Source organism: Daphnia carinata, chromosome 6, assembly GCF_022539665.2.
Source record: "Daphnia carinata strain CSIRO-1 chromosome 6, CSIRO_AGI_Dcar_HiC_V3, whole genome shotgun sequence".
Lineage (NCBI taxonomy): Eukaryota > Metazoa > Arthropoda > Branchiopoda > Diplostraca > Daphniidae > Daphnia > Daphnia carinata.
In genome coordinates, this window is record NC_081336.1 from 3,507,408 (window position 1) to 3,525,369 (window position 17,962).

Here is a 17,962-nt window from a genome sequence, read left to right on the forward strand (position 1 = left end):
TTTAATCAATTGCATTTTTAAAAACAGTGGCTTTGTATCCAGCTGGCCCTAGTGGCGCTTACAGTCCTGATGGTGGCGGTATGGGCTACATGATGGACGGCGGAGCAGCGGCAGCAGCAGCGATGATGCATCGGCCGCCCGCCGATCCTATGGCCTTCCACTCCGAGTACCACTATCCTCCGCAGTACTACGGCCATCATCTCTGAAAAAAAAAAAAATGAAACAAAGAGGCCAATCATCAAAGTAGACAATTGAAGAAAAAAAAAAATTCAACGACAAACAAAACAATTTGAAACAAAATGGAAAAACTTAAAAAAAAAAAAAAAAAATTCTAATTCAAAAGAAGAAAAACTCGTTGCTGCTGCATGCGTGTATTATCTCCGCGTCCCTTTTTACATTATCTCTAGTGTGTCTTTTGCGAATTTCGTTTTTTTTTTTTTGTTACTCCCCTTCTTTTTATGGAACTATTTTTTACAATTGAAATTGACAAAGAAAAAAAGCCGAACGTTTTTTTTTTCCTCCCATTTTTTCCGAATGTGCCCCCCCCCCCCGTTTTTCGTTCCCGCTACTCGAAGAAACGGAAGAAGTTAAAGCAGCAAAAATAAAACAATAGAAGACAAACAAAAATGCAAGAAACAAAAACAAAACCAACACACCACAAATTATATATATACATAAATGTATCATAATGTCGCGTCGCTATCAAACATCACACGTCGTTTACTACGCCACACATACACAACAACAACAACAATCTTCTCTCAACAAGAAAATCGACCGCACACATGGCGACATCACGAAATTCGTCAAGGAACGTCACCGCTCCCGCCACTCACTCATCAAGATCCCGCGGATTCCCTTCTGAAAGATTCAGCCTCCCCCCTCCAGGTGGACAGGTAAATAATAAAAAAAAAACCAAAAATGTTGACAAATACTTTCGTATTTGTTTTTTCCCGCGTAGACGAAATTGCGTAAATGCCTTTTGAATTTGACATTCTTTTATTATCCAACTATTTCATCTGAAATATGTTATTTATTCAACGTATTTTTTTATTTTTTACAGCTCAAAAGAAAGAAAAAAAAAACCTCGTACACACATCAATTCGATTTGAATCACACGGACGGCGCGATTCCGCCATTTTTTTTTAAAGCGTCAACAGCGTCGACCGGATGTTGCTCTTTGTTCCTGCTACGGTTTCTCGAAGAAAAAAAACAAACAAGATATTCACGCGGCTGAAACTTGAATGCGAACATTCAAAAGGAGGGAAATGAGACAAATACTTTAAGCATCACCATCATCACTCATCAAACAATTTTTTTTTGTGTTTTTATTTTTCGGAATTTCGTCAGTGTGTTTTGTTATTGTGTTTTATTGCGTGTGTGTGTGTGTGTGTGTGTGTGTGTGTGTGCACGCGTCTAGCGTACCGTATCGTTCCATCAAGAAAATGGGACGATACAATGAAAACAACAACACCTGCACTATTTGTTCTTTTTTCGTGTGCAACATCAAGATACGAAAGAAGAAGAAAAGAAAATTGGAAAGAAGATTATCGTGTTAGAGCAAAGAAAAAAAAAAAAGAATCAACGCGGACCATGTCGTGTGTGTGCGCAGTGTCTGTGATTTCAAACGGCCGGGGAAATTCCATTCCGAGGAGAAATGTCATCCCGAATATCCTCTGAATTATTTCCTCGTTGTTTTTTTGTTTTTTTTTTTGAAACAAATGTCTCGACGAGAAATCAACACCGAGGACAAAAAAAAAAGAAAGAAAAAGAATCGCAACAAAAAGAAGAAAGTTGTTGGTATAAAGAGAAAACAACTCAACCACATCTTCGGGAGCAGCCAATACGGGATGCGTGCAGGAAGATGTAACCCTTCCTGCGCGTGGCGAAATCCCACCACACCTCATACGTATACTGTACAAAGAAAAAAAAAAATCTTCTTTTTTTTTCTTATTACTTTTTTTTTTGATTATTTGTGAGGGAAAATTTTTTTTTTTTTGTAATCGTCTTCATCAATTTTCTTGAATGTATTTTCGTTTTTTTTTAATCAAATCAAATTTCGCAGCATGATGTACTTTCCATCTATTCACTCCCCCTCCACCTCCCCATCAAATAACATTGTGTGTGAGCGTGTGATTGTGCTTTGATATCCCTCTCCTAAAATTTTGTTTAAAAATTCATTTTCTTATGGAGGAAGAAGACAACAACAACAACAAATTGGTCACCTTGTTTTTGTAATATTGTTTTGCTCCCCCCCCCCATCTCGCGCACGTGTATTATCCCCCCCTCCTCCCCCCCCCCCCAGTGGCCGGTGACACGATGATTTCTTTTTTTATGATTTTTCCCGTTAAAAAAAATTACCGCATCCAAGACCAACAGTTTACACACATACACACACACACGCATTATACCCCCACAATCATAACGAACGACGTAAAAAGATGAAAAAGAGATGTTGTTGAGCGTGCAATACGTGGCCAAAATTTCTTCACACTTGAGAAAATCCCGAAGATATTACGTAAAAAGAGGGGAGGGATTCTTTTTGTTTGTTTTCGAGTTATGCGCGTCTATACCGGTATTGTCAACAAAAAATGTTTTCGTCCCCCCCCCCCTCCCTTTAACTTCAGTTTTCCTCTCCTGTACACGCACGACAGTTAACTGTATTATTCAAACAGTAAAAGTTAAAATTTGAAAAACAAATGACGCACGGAAACCCTTTTTTTGGGGGGGAAAGAAAAGTTTGAAGATTTTTCTCGATTCCCGTTTTGCAAAACAAAAAAAAAAAAAGATTTGACGAGAAAACATTTCGTGTGTGTGTGTGTGTGTGTGTGAGTGTGTATACGATTTTGTCACGCTGCCGTCGCCCTCATCCTTTTTTTAAACATTTATTTGTGTATCATCGTTGGAAAAAAAAAGAATTTTTTTTTTCTTGGTCGTCTGGTATTATTAAATATAAATATAATATTGACTCACACACACACACGCGACGAAAAAATTGTACATGTATTGTCATCTTCTTCGTTTGTTTGTTTGTCCCCCCTCCACTCTGTCCCTTTTTTTGTGCTACCCCCAAACCCAAAACCTCCTCTCCTTTTTTTTTTTTTTTTTTGAAAAATGAAAGAAAAAAACTACAAAAAAAAATTAACTAATTAATGATGAAATAATTGTGTTGTGGTGCCAGCCAATTTTTTTTTCTGTTTCCCTATTTCTTGTTTAATTTTTTTTTTCAATTTCTTTTTGCGTTTCAAAATTTCTCCTCCCTCTGTTGGCGTCCATTATTATTATTAATTATTATAAACCAAACACTGGAAAGTACGTGCTGTGTGTGTTGGCAGAGTGTATGTGCGCCGTGTTTCTCTCTTATATAGAATCGATTACATTTAAAAAACACAAAACGCATTTTTTTTCTCTCTCATTTCCTCCCTTTTCATTTTCCCTTGTAAATATTCAAATCGTCCAGAAACTAACAGCTCATTTTCAAATCAATCAGCAAAAAGAAAAAAAACCTATCTACTTTCCGTGTGTAACAACAAATGAGACTTGTGTTTGATTCAAGCTCGTTTGTGTTATCAATTTCACGGTACAATTCTAACGGTCTATACCTAACCCAATCAGCAGAAAAAAAAAAATAATCGGATGATTGCCGATAATTTGCATAGGATTTCGTCTTTTTTTTTTTTTTTTTTTTTTTGCCCGCGGAAAGGCTAGACATTCATCCACTAATGAAAATGCAAGAATAGGAAAATTTTATTGCATAGCTAGCAGTATACGATACAGTCCGCCATTTGGAAGGACAGGCTGATCAGTTGTACGCAGACACGCGATTTCGTTCTTTTTTTTTTTGTGTGTGTGTACAAACAGCACGCATTGTCGACTTGTTATATCATCAAGACGATAGAGACCATCAATCTTGATTCTTTTTCGCTGCTGTTGCAACCGCCTTTCGATTTTCTCTTACCTATTTCTCTGTGTGTCTATTTCAAATGAGTAGAGTACCGGGCAATCACACGCCAGTTACGAAAGAGCCAACATCTACATGGTATGCTACTTTGTCTCGATTTGAGCAACAACAACAACAGCAAAAAAAAAAAAAATGTAATTTGCATGTATTTTTTTTGTTTTGTTTGTATCGAGCGACTTTCTTTTTGCTAGGAATTCTCAACGACTCTATATTCGAAATGAATGATAGACATTTGCCAAATGGTAAAGCAGCTGGTCATCGGATGACAGAGCGATGGTTTATCTATTTATGGATTGGACAACGTGGAATCGGAAAACCCACGCGCTAAATGAAAAACCGCAGCTCACGGATTCGATTACACGTTAGCTGTCCAATCGTGTTCGTCAAAAGTGACTGGATAAGTGCCGGTGTGTAGTGCGCACCAGCTAATCAACATAGCGCTTGCGGCGAGTAAATAATGAATAGTAATTAAAATATCAATAAATCATCGATGGGAAGGGAATCAAAAAGACAACAACAACAAGATAAAAAAAAAACGTGGACGGAAGCTAAGGGAAATCGGATTAAATACCCGCAGGGGAGAAACCGGATTATCTCCAGCATTAAATAATACATGTGTGTACGTCAAGATAAAAACCAAAAAAAAAAAAAAAAAAAGGTGGAACTGCTGTGTTTCTCAGTACGCACATCAGTTTACTATTATTGTTGAGAGAGTCGACCGCAAACATCCTGTCATCCGGACGGAAAAAAAACCTTGGGACTTCACATCGTATATGTAATAGGTCTACAACTGTATATCTGTCTGTGTGTGTGTGTGTGTGTGTGTGTGTGTGCGTATAGACGCTCAAAAAGTACCACCAGCCATTGTTGTTCTCTCTCTCTCCGTGTGTGTGTGTGTGAAACATTGATTGGCCCGTGATGGAATCAAGAGACTGGCAGGCCCCTCCCGCGTCGGCTGCTTCCCCGCTGTTCGACCGGCTCCGCACGCTGCCTTCCAGGCCTGACTGGGTTGGCTGCGTTGGAACGAACAACCGCAAACCGCAAAACTCCAGGGCAAACACAGCGAGTTGAAAAAAAGGAAGAAAAAAAAAAACTTTTTGTTTCGTGTCTACCGACGGATTAACCTACACACGCACAAGGGGTTTTTATACATACTGTAGCGAGGGGAAAGAGAAGAAAACGAAACAAAAGTTCAATTTGAATTCTCGTCGGCATTCGAGACAAAAAAAGTTTTCCTTTTTTTTTTTCTGGAATTACCTGGGACCCTGCATGTGTCAGCAGCGGGAGCGGCGGCGGCGGCTTTTTTTTATTTTTATTTCGAAAAAAAGCAGCAGCCCACATCGCGCGCCATCAGGTCCTTATAGGGACGGGCGCGCGGAATGGGTTTGCGTGATCCGCTCAGCTGAAACAAGAAAAACAAAAATAAACAAATGGCTTCTCCTTTCAGACATACGCCTTAGCCACCAACATGCCCATCCTATCATTCTCTCTTTGCTGGACAATCAAGTGCCATCGCAACAAGAATAAACATCACTACACACACACAAATGGGAGAAAAGCTGTTTGTTTCTTTAAACAATGGCCGCCTTCTTTTTTTCCCCATCCGTGACCAGGATTTCATCGCTCGATCGAAATTCCCGATATCTTCTTTCTTTTTCTTTTTTTTTTTTTAAGTTGTTTTTTTAAAATAGGTTTTACCCATGCTCGCCGAAAGGAATCAACAACGAAGGAATAAGATTTAAATCTGTTTTACTTGAATTTTCAATCTACCATGATATTTTTATTGCTACGTTTTTTAAAAACATTTTCCAATGTAATTATTACAATTTTTGAACGAAATTAGTGTGTTGCAATGTGACTGTTACATCATTAAGCATATCAAAGGCTAAGTTGGTGATAAAACAAAAAATAAATAAAAGTCGGGCTTATTATTTTGTCGGGCTTATTTTAGAAGACCGATTTTTTTCTTACCAGTTTGTTACGTTTTTTTTGGAAAAATATAAGTTTTCCGCGAATATGATGTATATTTTCGTGATTCTCGTTCAATTTTGATTCGAAATCATGCATTTTTAACCACATTTAGAATTTTGTGAAAAATGAAAAAGTGAGAAGGCTATAGCCTTCTCACTTTTGTCAAAATTGGCCAAAATACGAATTCGCTTGGAAATCGTTCAAAATCACATCTAATACACTAAATTTAATGCTGATTCTAAAAATCTAGTTCGCTTCCTCGTCAAACCATTTTTTATTGAAATATTCAGGATAATTGTAATGTATGATGTAATGCATTCTAGCGCTGTAGCGTACTAGCGCGCCAACTTTGAAAACATTTTTTTAACGTTATTGCAAAAGTTCACGTTCCACGTTAAAATGAAGACCATAATTGTAATCCTTGTCTAATTTCTAGTACAAGCCTTGTATTTAAATTGTTATATCTAAACTTTTAGAAAAAAAAATTCGTTCAACGAAAAAGGGCTTATTTTGTTGTCGGGCTTATTTTATTGTCGGGCTTATTTTTGATACTCGATTTTTTGTGCAAATGTAGGGTTTGATTTTTTACCTGTAATTCAATACAGATATAATTATAATTGAACACTGATTCTCAGTAAAATATTATTTTCCGTTTTGTCTTTAACAGTTTTTGCATAAACCGAAATTAAAGTGGTTTTGCGTGTAGCCATTTTGAACTCGAATAACTTGAAAACTATAGGTCTCATGTAAAAATAAAGTTGATCTTCGTGATTCTCGTTCGATTTCGAATCGGAATCATGTATTCTTAATCAAATCTAAAATTTTGTGAAAAATGAAAAAGTGGGAAGGCTATAGCCTTCTCACTTTTGCCAAAATCGATCAAAATACGAAATCTCTTAGAAAACGTTCAAAATCCCACATAATACTCTCAATTTAATGCTGATTCTGAAAATCTAGTTCGCTTCCTCGTAAAACCATTTGTTATTAAAATATTCAGATTAATTGTAATGTAGCATTCTCTTGTTTCGTGCTAGAGAGCTAACAATGAAAACGTTTTTTAAAGGTTATTTCTAATGTTCAAGTTCCACGTAAAAATAAATACCATATTCGTAATCCTCGTACAATTTCGAGTGTAAATCTTGTATTTAAATTGTTATATGTAGACTTTTAGAAAAAAAAATTCGTTCAACGAAAAAGTCATAGGGCTTATTTTGTTGGGCTTTTTTTGTCGGGCTTATTTTTGATACTCAATTTTTTTTGCAAATGTTGGGTTTAAAATTTTTCACCTGTAATTCAATATAGATATAATTCTAATTGAACATGGGTCTCAATAAAATATTACTTTTCTTTTTGTCTCTAACAATTTTTGAATAAAGTGGTTTGGCGTGCAGCCACTTTGAAATCAAATAACTCAAAAACTATAGATCTCATGTAAAAATAAAGTCACTTTTCATGATTCTCGTTGATTTTGAATCGAAATCATATATTTGAAACCACATCTAAATTTTGACCAAAAATGAAAAAGTGAGAAGGCTATAGCCTTCTCACTTTTGCCAAAATCGGCCAAAATACGAAATCTCTTGAAAATCGTTCAAAATCACACATAATATTCCAAATTTAATGCTGATTCAGAAAATCCAGTTTGTTTTATCGTCAAATTGTTAGTTTTTGAAATATTTCAAATAATTGTGCTGTAGCATTCTAGCGTTGTAGCGTACTAGCGCGCTAACTTTGACATTTTTAAAGCGTTATTTCAAAAAATCCATATTCATGGAAAAACGAATACCATATTTGTAATCCTCGTTCAATTTTGAATATAAGACATTTATGAATATAGACTTCAAAAAAAAAAATTCATTCAACGGAAAAGTCGGGCTTATTCTATTGTCGGGCTTATTTTTGAAACTCGGCTTTTTGTACAAATGTTGGGTTCAAGATTTTTCACCTGGAATTCGATAAACCTATAATCAAAATTGAACGCTGGTTTCCAATAAAATATTAGTTTTCGTCTTGGTTTTAACAATTTTTGAATAAAGCGGAATCAAAGTGGTTTTGAGCGTAACGACTTTGGAATTCAAATAACTTGATAACTATAGGTCTCATGTAAAAATAAAGTCGATTTTCGTGATTCTCGTCCGATTTGGAATCGAAATCATGTATTTTTAACCAAATCTAGAATTTTGTGAAAAATGAAAAAGTGGGAAGGCTATAGCCTTCTCACTTTTGCCAAAATCGGCCAAAATACGAAACCCCTTGAAAGCCGTTCAAAATCACACGTAATACTCCAAATTTAATGCTGATTCTGAAAATCTAATTTGTTTTCTCGTCAAGTTATTAGTTATTGAAATATTTAAAATGATTGTGCTGTAGAATTCTTCAAGTGCTATAGCGTGCAGCGCGCTAACTTTGAAAACCTTTTTAAAGGGTTATTTCAAAAAGTTCAAGTTCTGCGGAGAAACAAAGACCATACTTATAATCCTCGTTCAATTTTGAATATAATATGCGTATTTTTATTGTTATATATGTAGAATCTTGGAAAAATAAATCGTTTTTACAAAAAACGGGCTTATTTTGTCGGGCTTATTTTTGAAACCCGACTTTTTGTGGGCTTCAGATTTTTCTGCAATAAAGACTGTTATATAAGGAGAATTGAACACTGGTTCTGTGTAACATATTAGTTTTCTCGTTAGTTATACAGTATTTTAAATAAAATGATCAAAGTGGTTTTTTAATGCAACTACTTTGAATTCAAATAACTTCAAAACGGTAGGGCCCACGCAAAAATAAAGCTTGTTTTTCGGTGTTTGCTGTCAAAATGTTTAGGAAGGCTATAGTCTTTTTAATATAACCATTTTGGAAATACACCCAATATTTCTACAGCATAGCGCTAGCGCTATAGCGTACTGGCGCGCTAGCATTGTGTCAAATATTCGGTGTATTTATTATTAAAAATTTTATTAAAAACGATTGACTTAATGGAAAAAATAGTAATTTTCTTGGAATCAGCAATCAATTTTGAGCAAATCCTGTGATTTTTAACCAATTCCGATAAGTGTCATTTTTTGCAGAAAAAAATTTTAAGCCCGACTAAATAAGCCCGACTTTTCTTATTTTTCCGATTTTTTTACGTTTTATTAAAAAACCAAAGAGCCTGTTGAAAAAAAAATTGATTTCCGTAATAAACATTTAATTCTGAATCAGAATCAAGTATTTTAAGCGAAATGAAAAATTTAGCCAAAAATGAAAAAGTGGGAAGGCTATAGCCTTCTCACTTTTGTCAAAATCGACCAAAATACGAAATCTCTTAAAAATCGTTCAAAAATAGACATAATACTCCAAATTTAATATTGACTTAGGAAATCTAACTTATTTTTTCGTCAAACTAGTAGTTATTGAAATATTTAGAATAATTGTGCTGTAGCATTCGAGCGCTGCAGCATGCTAGCGCGCCAACCTTGAAAACCTTTTTAAAATATTTATTTCAAAAAGATCAAGCCAAATGGAAAAATGAAGACCATATGTGTAATCCTCGTTCGATTTTGAATACAGATCGTGTATTTTATTGTTATGTATAGAATCTTTTTAGAGGAAATAAAATCTTTTTGAGAAGGAAGTTGCACTTATTTTGTCGGGCTTATTTTTGAAACCCAACTTTTTGTACAAGTTGGACTTTTACCTGTAATTTAATAATATTTAATCAAAATTGGACACTGGTTTCCAATAAAATATTAGTTTTCGTGTTGGTTTTAACAATTTTTGAATAAACCTAAATCAAAGTGGTGTTAAGCGCAACCACTTTGAACTCAAATAACTTGAAAACTACAGATATCATGTAAAAATTAAGTCGATTTTCGTGACTCCCGCTTGATTTGGAATCGGAATCATGTATTTTTAATCATATCTAGAATTTTGTGAAAAATGAAAAAGTGGGAAGGCTATAGCCTTCTCACTTTTGCCAAAATCGACCAAAATACGAAATCTCTTGGAAATCGCTCACAATCATACATATTACTCAAAATTTGATGCTGATTCTGAAAGTCCAGTTTGTTTTATCGTCAAATTATTGGTTATCGAAATATTATAAATAATTCTACTACATCATTCATTTTTTTCCCGTACATTTTATAGTTTTCTTAATGAAACTGAATCGATTGTCGTCCTCAGTTGTTCTGGATTTGAACGTTTAGGTAGTAGCGTTTCCGACCTTTTGAATGACACCTAGTGATATGGCATCACTCTCCAAAGACCCGTAGACCTCCAGTAACGGGATATAAAAAATCGTTTGACGTGATCCGCCCAAATTTTGGCGCCCATCTCTTTGGGAAACGGGTATAATCATGTTAGGTGTGCATCGTCGTGATAACGATGCTCAATCCTGTAATTATCGTGTATTGATTAACGCGGGTGTTGTAACAATCCATCGATCAATCAGCAACACCCGTATCGTAAGTGGACTTTTCTTTGCTCGTTTATATTACATCACTACCACAACTAGCCTATTAATATATACACTCTCTCTCTCTCTCTCTCTCTTTAAAGTCTCTCTAAACGCTTCCCAACCCTCTCTTTCCAAGATGAATCGTTCACTCTTTCCTCCGACAGCCAAGACAAAGTGTGAATCAAAGGCCGTTTATTTCGCAACACACCACAACTATTTCGCTAATTATAATCACTGCGCCGTTTGCAACACAAAAAACTTATGTGACGTAAAAGAATCCCCTCCTTTGATTGGAACTCGAGCCTAAGCGATTTGTGATGGTATTTCTATACATTTGCACCTGTGGCTTTTCTCTTCTTCTTCTTCTTAATTTACATCAGAAAAATATCTAAATAGACATTATAAATATACTACATGTACAAGTAACGTATATATAAATAGAAAGAGAGGGATATCGCGGATAAGATGGAAGGGAAAAAAAAAGAAGAAAAAAAAATATATGCTAAAGAGCAGCGCCGGCGAGCTGATAAAAGGTGCCGATGCAAGCGAAGGTCCATGAATGTCGACGGGGCGTGAAATGTTCCGACACGAAACGTCTTTTGCAGCCTCTCTCTCTGGCTTTTCTACTTTCGCCCCCCTCCCTTTAAATATCTATACACGAATAGCGAGCTGAGTGTATGCTTCTCTTCCCTTTTATGTCATAAAAATACAGTTAAATCGTATCTCTTTATATGTGTATACAATAGTCCCCCTTCGGATAAAGAAAAAAAAAATCATTTGAATTGAATGCCGTGTCCTTTTTTGGGATGGAATGGAAGTATAGACTGGCTGTACGTTATCGAATCATTGAAATACAGAGAGCAAGATGATTTTTATCTATCGAAGTTACGCAATGCCTTTCATTTTTATGATGAAAACAATATAGGGACGATCAAATTCGTTTCACTTTTCATGAAAAAGGTTAATAATAAAAACGGGTAAAAAAAAAAAAGAGCATCTTTTAGAAGAGGGTTGATGTGCTATATGAACACCCTATGAAAGTCAGGAACGAGCTACTCAACGACGGCAAGCGTCGCACACTGAGCCAGACATTGTGTAACAATAAAATAAAAAGCAAGAAAACGAGACGGGTATTAAAGATTGCCTTGTACGCGACCATACAAATGGAAGGTCGTATCGTGAGGCCATCGATCCCTAGCGGGATTTCTTTTCAGTTCTCACAGCTAATGCGATATAGGAAAACGAAGAAGAAAAACAAGCGGCTGATTGGCGAAAAAAATGAGAAATGGCAGGAAAAAAGCAATCAGAGAAATGCAATCAAGCGGCAATAGCTCGTAATCAATTGAAACCTGTCGACTCGTACGCAGTTGCTGCTATAATCAGCTTGCTGTGTTACAAAAAGAACGATTTCTACGTCAAAAAAAAAAAATGAGGCCAACATAGTACGAAAGGAGATCATTATTTTGTATAGAAAAGCAGACAATTCGTCAACTTAATTCGCTATAACTAGCCAAATTTGAAGGGATAATGCTATGATATTTTCAAAAAAAATTAAACAAAGAATAGAAATTGTACGACACCCTAGCGACTTAATATCTTTTAAGCTTTAAGCACATCAGATTGTAGTCTATTTTTCAACCCTCTGAAGTTTTCTCTTCGCCGTGGGTAGCTGTTACATAGTTTCTTTTTTTTTTTTTTTTTTTTCAAGTATATCCTACACACGCAGACATCCGGCAATCCTTTTTTTCTATTATAATATGCATCAATGCATGTTAAGTTGCCGAAACATCCCCCCCATGTACTGTGGCTGCAAAATTACCAGCCATTGATCATGTTATGTGCTAGTGTACACACACACCACCACCACCAGCAGGACACACATTGCATTCTCTACGTTGTGCACAAAAAGGGGAAGAAGAAAAAGAACGAAAAAAAAAAAAGTTATTGATTACAAAAGCCTCTTGTTGCTCGACTGTAAAAGAAAAAGTGTATAAAAGAAGATATTTTTTTCTTTCGGTGTAAGTTTAAAGGGGAACATAAGAAAAAAAAAAAAAAGAGGGTGGTGGTATATATACGCTGTACGTACAGAGTGTGTGTGTGTGTATATATATATATAAAGTCGTGAGACGTGGACGAATGTGCTGCAGCAGCGCCACAGGGACACACGATGGGTTGCCCTCTCTTTCCTTAACGACCGTGGCATTTATTTCTCTGTCACACCATCCCCAGTCTAACACTCTCTCATACTCTCTTCGTCTTTGCTTGGAAGCACACACGGGAAAGAAAGAAAAAAAAGAAGGAAAAAAAAACGAACTGGGAAATGAGAAAAGAAAAGGAACAAAACTGAAAATCGTTTTTTTTTTTTCTTTCTTTCTTTCTCCCTTTTTTTTTTCTTTTCTTGTTGTTGTATTATTTAAATAACATGGTATAAGAAGTTAGAGAAAACGAGAATAATATCTGAGCATTTCCAGATGCCACTGCATCTTTTACTAGGAAAAAAAAAAAAAAGAAAGACGCAGGTAGATGATATCGCCATATCCAGCTCTTATCCTGAGGGGAAACCAAACTGAAGAACCAGAAGAAAAAGAAACGAAAATTATCATCAAAAAGTCCAGGTTTCCTTTTTATTTTTCTTTATATATATATATATATATAAAACACATGTTGGGGCTCTCTTTCTCTCTGTCTCACTCACATATACAAACACAGAACAAACACACACACACACACACTGCCGGTTTTTTTTCTTCTTCTTCTTTCATTTTTATGTAGTGGATATTCGTATTTATTACATCAGATAAGCGTTTGGACCCCAAAGAGATCATCGGCTGGGACATTGATGGACCATAGAACAAGTCAAGCTTAATCCCCCCCCCTCTCCATTTCTTTTTTTTTTTTCTTTTCCCGCAGCCATTGTCCTTATGTGTTGGCTCGTTTTTATTTCGTCGTCTTGTTTTTATGTCTCAGATTTTGTTTTCTTTTTCTTTTTTTTTCTTTCCTTTTTTTTTTTTTTGTTTTCTTTTAGAGACTATTATGACCTCCACTCTCTGATTATTGAACGGGCTGGAGTAACTTTGTGGAACGTCGTGCGTAAAAATCGTGACGGTAAATTCATATCGCAATATCGTTAGCCACATAACCTGCTAATAATCACTTATATATATAGGCTATACTGCATAAACGAGTCATATATCTATGCGCGCATTGAAAAGCGGAAATATATGCGCAACGCAATAAAAACATCATCGTCGTGACTTTTATTCTCTTTTCACGCTCATCCCAAATAAAGTCGATGATTGACAGTGCACGTAACGGACGGTTCAATATAAACCAAGCCCAGCAGCTGCAACACCTGAATACTAAGAAAAACAAAACAAAAACAAAATTTAGCTACCAGTTTTGTATGCACAACACAATTAGTTGGATGTTGTGTACCCTCTCTTCTTTCTTCGTGTGTGTTTTGTTTTTTGTTTTTTTTTTCCCTTTTTCCTCGTTATCGTCTCGGCGAGGTTTTTGTGTCCACATTTGAATTGAAAAAGAAAAAACCAGTTATGTATCGTATATTGTTATTTACTTTGATGGTACGACATTCCTCGTAAAGTTGTTTTTCTTTTACACGTGTCTGTTTATCATGAGAACGACGCAGCTATTCATCTCTAGATTTCAATTAACGATTTTTTTACACACAGTAGCGCTAGTTGGCGCCCTTTTCAAACTGTATAAATATAAAAAAAATTTGGTTTTGTATATCTTTTTTTTTTTTTACAGCCTATAGGCCTCTACTGGGTTGTTACGTCTACATAAAAATAAGTTGCGGTCGTACTCATAAAGAAGCCAAGTTACGTTTTTATAGACACATACATGTCTGTGCGTGTATAGAGCCAGCGAAACAACAACCACATAGTCGAGCTGTCAGTTTACACAAATAGTTGATCATGTGATTCGCCAATCCAACTATAAAGCCACATATAACCAGTAGGCTTTTTTATACGTGTGTGTGTGTATACATAGGCCCCGACGGGAACATAACAAAAATATCGAGAAGGAAAGCCTCCTCATCAATCATGATTCCTCAAGTACGCGGCAACATCTTTTGTACTTGAAAACAAAAAACCGGCAAGCGCAGGTTTTTTGTTTGCATTTGAAAAAAATTGTTCGGAATTATTTCGAACAGTTGCGGGTTTCATAAAAAAATCAAAATCAAAATTCGAAATTCAAACTATTTTTTTGGAAGGGTTCCTCCGCCTAAAAAAAAGAATCTTCCATCTTTTAAAATTTGTTGTTGAAAAATATGCACCCAACTCACAAAAGAGCTGGCGTATGTTATATTCTTATATATGACTGGACGATGATCCGATGATGCGGCACAAGCGGCCATCTTACATCGCGCGCGGTGGAATCTAAGCATCAGGTTGAAGGAGAAGAATAAAAAAAAAGAAAAAAGGAGGAAAGAAAACGGGAGCTATTTAGCATAGTTGCGCTCTTCATTCTTTTGATAGTCGGAAAATGTCGACTCACGGACACACCGGTTCTCCCTCCCCTTTCTATAAAAATGAAATTCGCTTTTTTTTCAAAAACTAAATTTACATGTGCGGAGCTTTTTTTTTAAATTCTTTATTCACCCAAAGAAAAAAGAAAAAAGGGGTGACTTATTGGGACATTAAAAAAAAGGAGCTTTTTAAATTAAATTCATTGTTACTTTAATTTGATTTTTATCTCAATTTTTTCTTTTTCACGTGCCAGAAAGAGAAAGGGGATTCACTCGTCGGCATCTGGCATCGTTACCCAGCAGAAAAAGAAAAAAAAACGAATAGTTTCAAGTGATGGGATTCTATTGTCATGCGGGAGCCGCCTTCTTTTTTTTTCCCTGCTGTAACAACTTTTAGATCCGCAACAATGATGATGACTCGACTGCTGCTGCCACACCTTCGTTAGCACAAGAGCCCATTTTCGAGAGGATCCCTGTGTCATGTCAATCGGTCCGTCGTTCTCTCTTCATTTCTTTTTTTATACATCACCTGGTCATCACGTCCGCAAATAAGCCCCGTCATCAACACACACACACACACGCGTGCGTTCATTACGAAAGAAAAAAAAAATGATGCTCTTAAATGCCGAACGCGGGAATCTCTTTTTACAGCCACGAGTTCGATTCAAGAGCTGCAAATCGTGCCGTCGTTACTCTTTTTTTTTTTTAAGAAATAAAAAACTCAAATTAAATGAGAAGGAAAATCCATTGTTACAAGAAAAGACTTTTTATATGTATACGTGCGTGTCCACAATTTGAAAGCTAAAAAAAAAAATGGGAAACACTTTTTGGATAGAGAAGGGGGGGGGGGGGGTTATATATCGGTCGATGTCTTTTCATCGATTTTATAAAAGGATTTCCACTTAATGCGAAGCCATAAGTGATTCCGGCTCGACAGCAGTCACCTCCAACGCCTGCCAAATGTATTTTACAGGTACACGCGGTGAGCGTCGATGTGAAAGAATCACTTGAATACAAGGAAAGTAGAATGAAAAAAAAAAGGAGGACAACAACCAAAAAAAAAAAAAAAAATGTAAGAAAGAAGCAGGTGATTCTATGCGGAATCAAGTTGAATGTAATCTTTAAAAAAAAAATTTTTTTTTTTTCTTTCCCTCTCACATTAACTCCAGGTGGTCTGTACGATCTTTCCGCGTCAAATAAAAAGAAAAAGCCTTGACCGTTTTCTGTACTGTATATATATATATACAGTATATATAGAAATACGCGTGTGTGTATGCACATACCGCACGTAACGCATGTCTCACCATAAACTATACTATGTAGACCTCAAAACGGCGTTTCGTTTTTTTTTTTCCTCCCCCTTTTTCCATTTTTTTTTTGGGTTGGGGAACACAGGTGGAAAAGAAGAAGAAGAAGAAGAAAAAAAAAAAAAGGAGGCGTCGTAAATTCGGATTCAATTGGTCAGGTTCAACCTGTCGGCGATCACGCACCACTGCGCTCGCATTTTAAGAATTCTTTGATGCGCAATAGATGCCCGACACAATGCGATTATTATTATTTTTTTTTTTTCCTTTAAAGAACGTTAGATGTATTCTTATAGACACTCATACCTGATGAGCTTTTTTTTTTATGGCTGAGCTGTTGAGTCTTTCCGACAAATTCGACGATAGAAAAGGCTCTTAAATCCAAGACTTGTTGTATTTTTATTCAATTTCTTTCTCTTTTTTAGGCCAAACATGAAAAAAAGGGGATTTTCCCTTTCGCCTGCCAAAATTCATTGGCTTTTATTCGTTATAGTTTACGACTGTCGTACGGTAACACCCAAGCTTTTTCTCATATATATATATACATATACGCGATGATGATTATGTCCCAAATATAGAAGGTGAAATATTTAAAGCACAAACTTTGTGCTACCGTCCGCTAAACTTGCAAGCGAGTCGAGTTTGTCTTTTTTTTTTTTGTATGTGTGTTGAAATCTACATTTAACTACAACTAGTTATGACGCAATACCTTCGTAGATGTACAACTTTTCCCCTTTGGAAAAAGCCAACGCGTAGCACGGTATCTCATTGTTACGTGAGTCTTATATACGCAAATAGGGGGGGGGGGGGGGAGGGGACGCCTACAAGAAGAAAAAAAAGCGTCTGACCAGCAGCAACTGGGGAAGGCACGCAATGCTGTTTTGAACTTGCGTCCGACTTTACTGGCCAATCCATTAGAACGGCGAGGGTGGATTCATGACAGCTCAGTGAATTGTCTGGCCGCATCAATGGCACATCACGAAATCATCCTCAAACCGGAAAGAAGAAATGCGACGAGCTTCGTAACTCTGCTCATTTGAAACCATTTGCATTTGCCCCTAATCTTTCGCTCTGTAGCAGTGAGAGTGAATGCCTATTCATTTTTTAAAACTGTTGTATTGAAATCGATAGCTCCTGAGTTTACCTCTCTAATCAATATTATCCCCCCCCCTCTCCATCGGTTATTTTGTTTTTATTGAATTTTCATCAAGGCAATTGCTCATCGAGCGGACGGGATAATAGGATTCCGAATCCAATGCCTTTTAGTTTTATGTTGCCATCGTTTGCAAAAACTACAATAGACAGAACTTTTTTTTTTATCCCTAGGCGATGCGAAATCGATGCCAACGTCTACAACGTGCACATAACCATAACGTATTCAGAAACGATGCATACCCCCCCCCCCCCCAAACTGGGCGAGCAACAACATGTGCTGTCAACGGACTCGATATAATCTACATAATAAATAATTTCTTTAATGCAATACATTTAAGATAATCATATCTCTCATTGATAAGGTCGTATCGTAAATCCGCGGTCAAGGGAAATGAATCAAATCCTCCCACTTAATGAATAGTGTGTACACATATCTACATAGCAGTTGAAAAGGAACGAAGAATTTTTACATATAGATGTATGTGAGTTGTGTAACAGAGAACGAGGGAGGGGGGGTTGAGGAATAGATATAGAAACAAAAGGTGGGCGGGTTTTTTACGTGGGGTGGGCAACGACCGCTACTCACACGTCTAGTTTCTCTATAACCTTTTCCTTTTTTTTTTTTTTAAAGTAGATAGATATAT

The 17,962-nt window shown here is 36.2% G+C and overlaps 2 protein-coding genes across 2 annotated transcripts in view; both read left to right on the plus strand.

Moving 5' to 3' along the window:
- The window catches only part of LOC130690290 (homeobox protein homothorax-like), a 73,120-nt gene extending 69,725 nt beyond the window's left edge, over positions 1–3,395 (plus strand). Inside the window, exons 12-13 of the mRNA XM_057513298.2 lie at positions 28–896; positions 1,064–3,395. Coding sequence (XP_057369281.1) covers positions 28–206 — 179 coding nt within the window. The 3' untranslated portion in view covers positions 207–896; positions 1,064–3,395. The remainder of the gene's footprint in view (positions 1–27; positions 897–1,063) is intronic.
- The window catches only part of LOC130689811 (eukaryotic translation initiation factor 3 subunit F-like), an 86,764-nt gene that overhangs the window by 8,048 nt on the left and 60,754 nt on the right, over positions 1–17,962 (plus strand). The gene's annotated exons all lie outside the window — the stretch shown is intronic.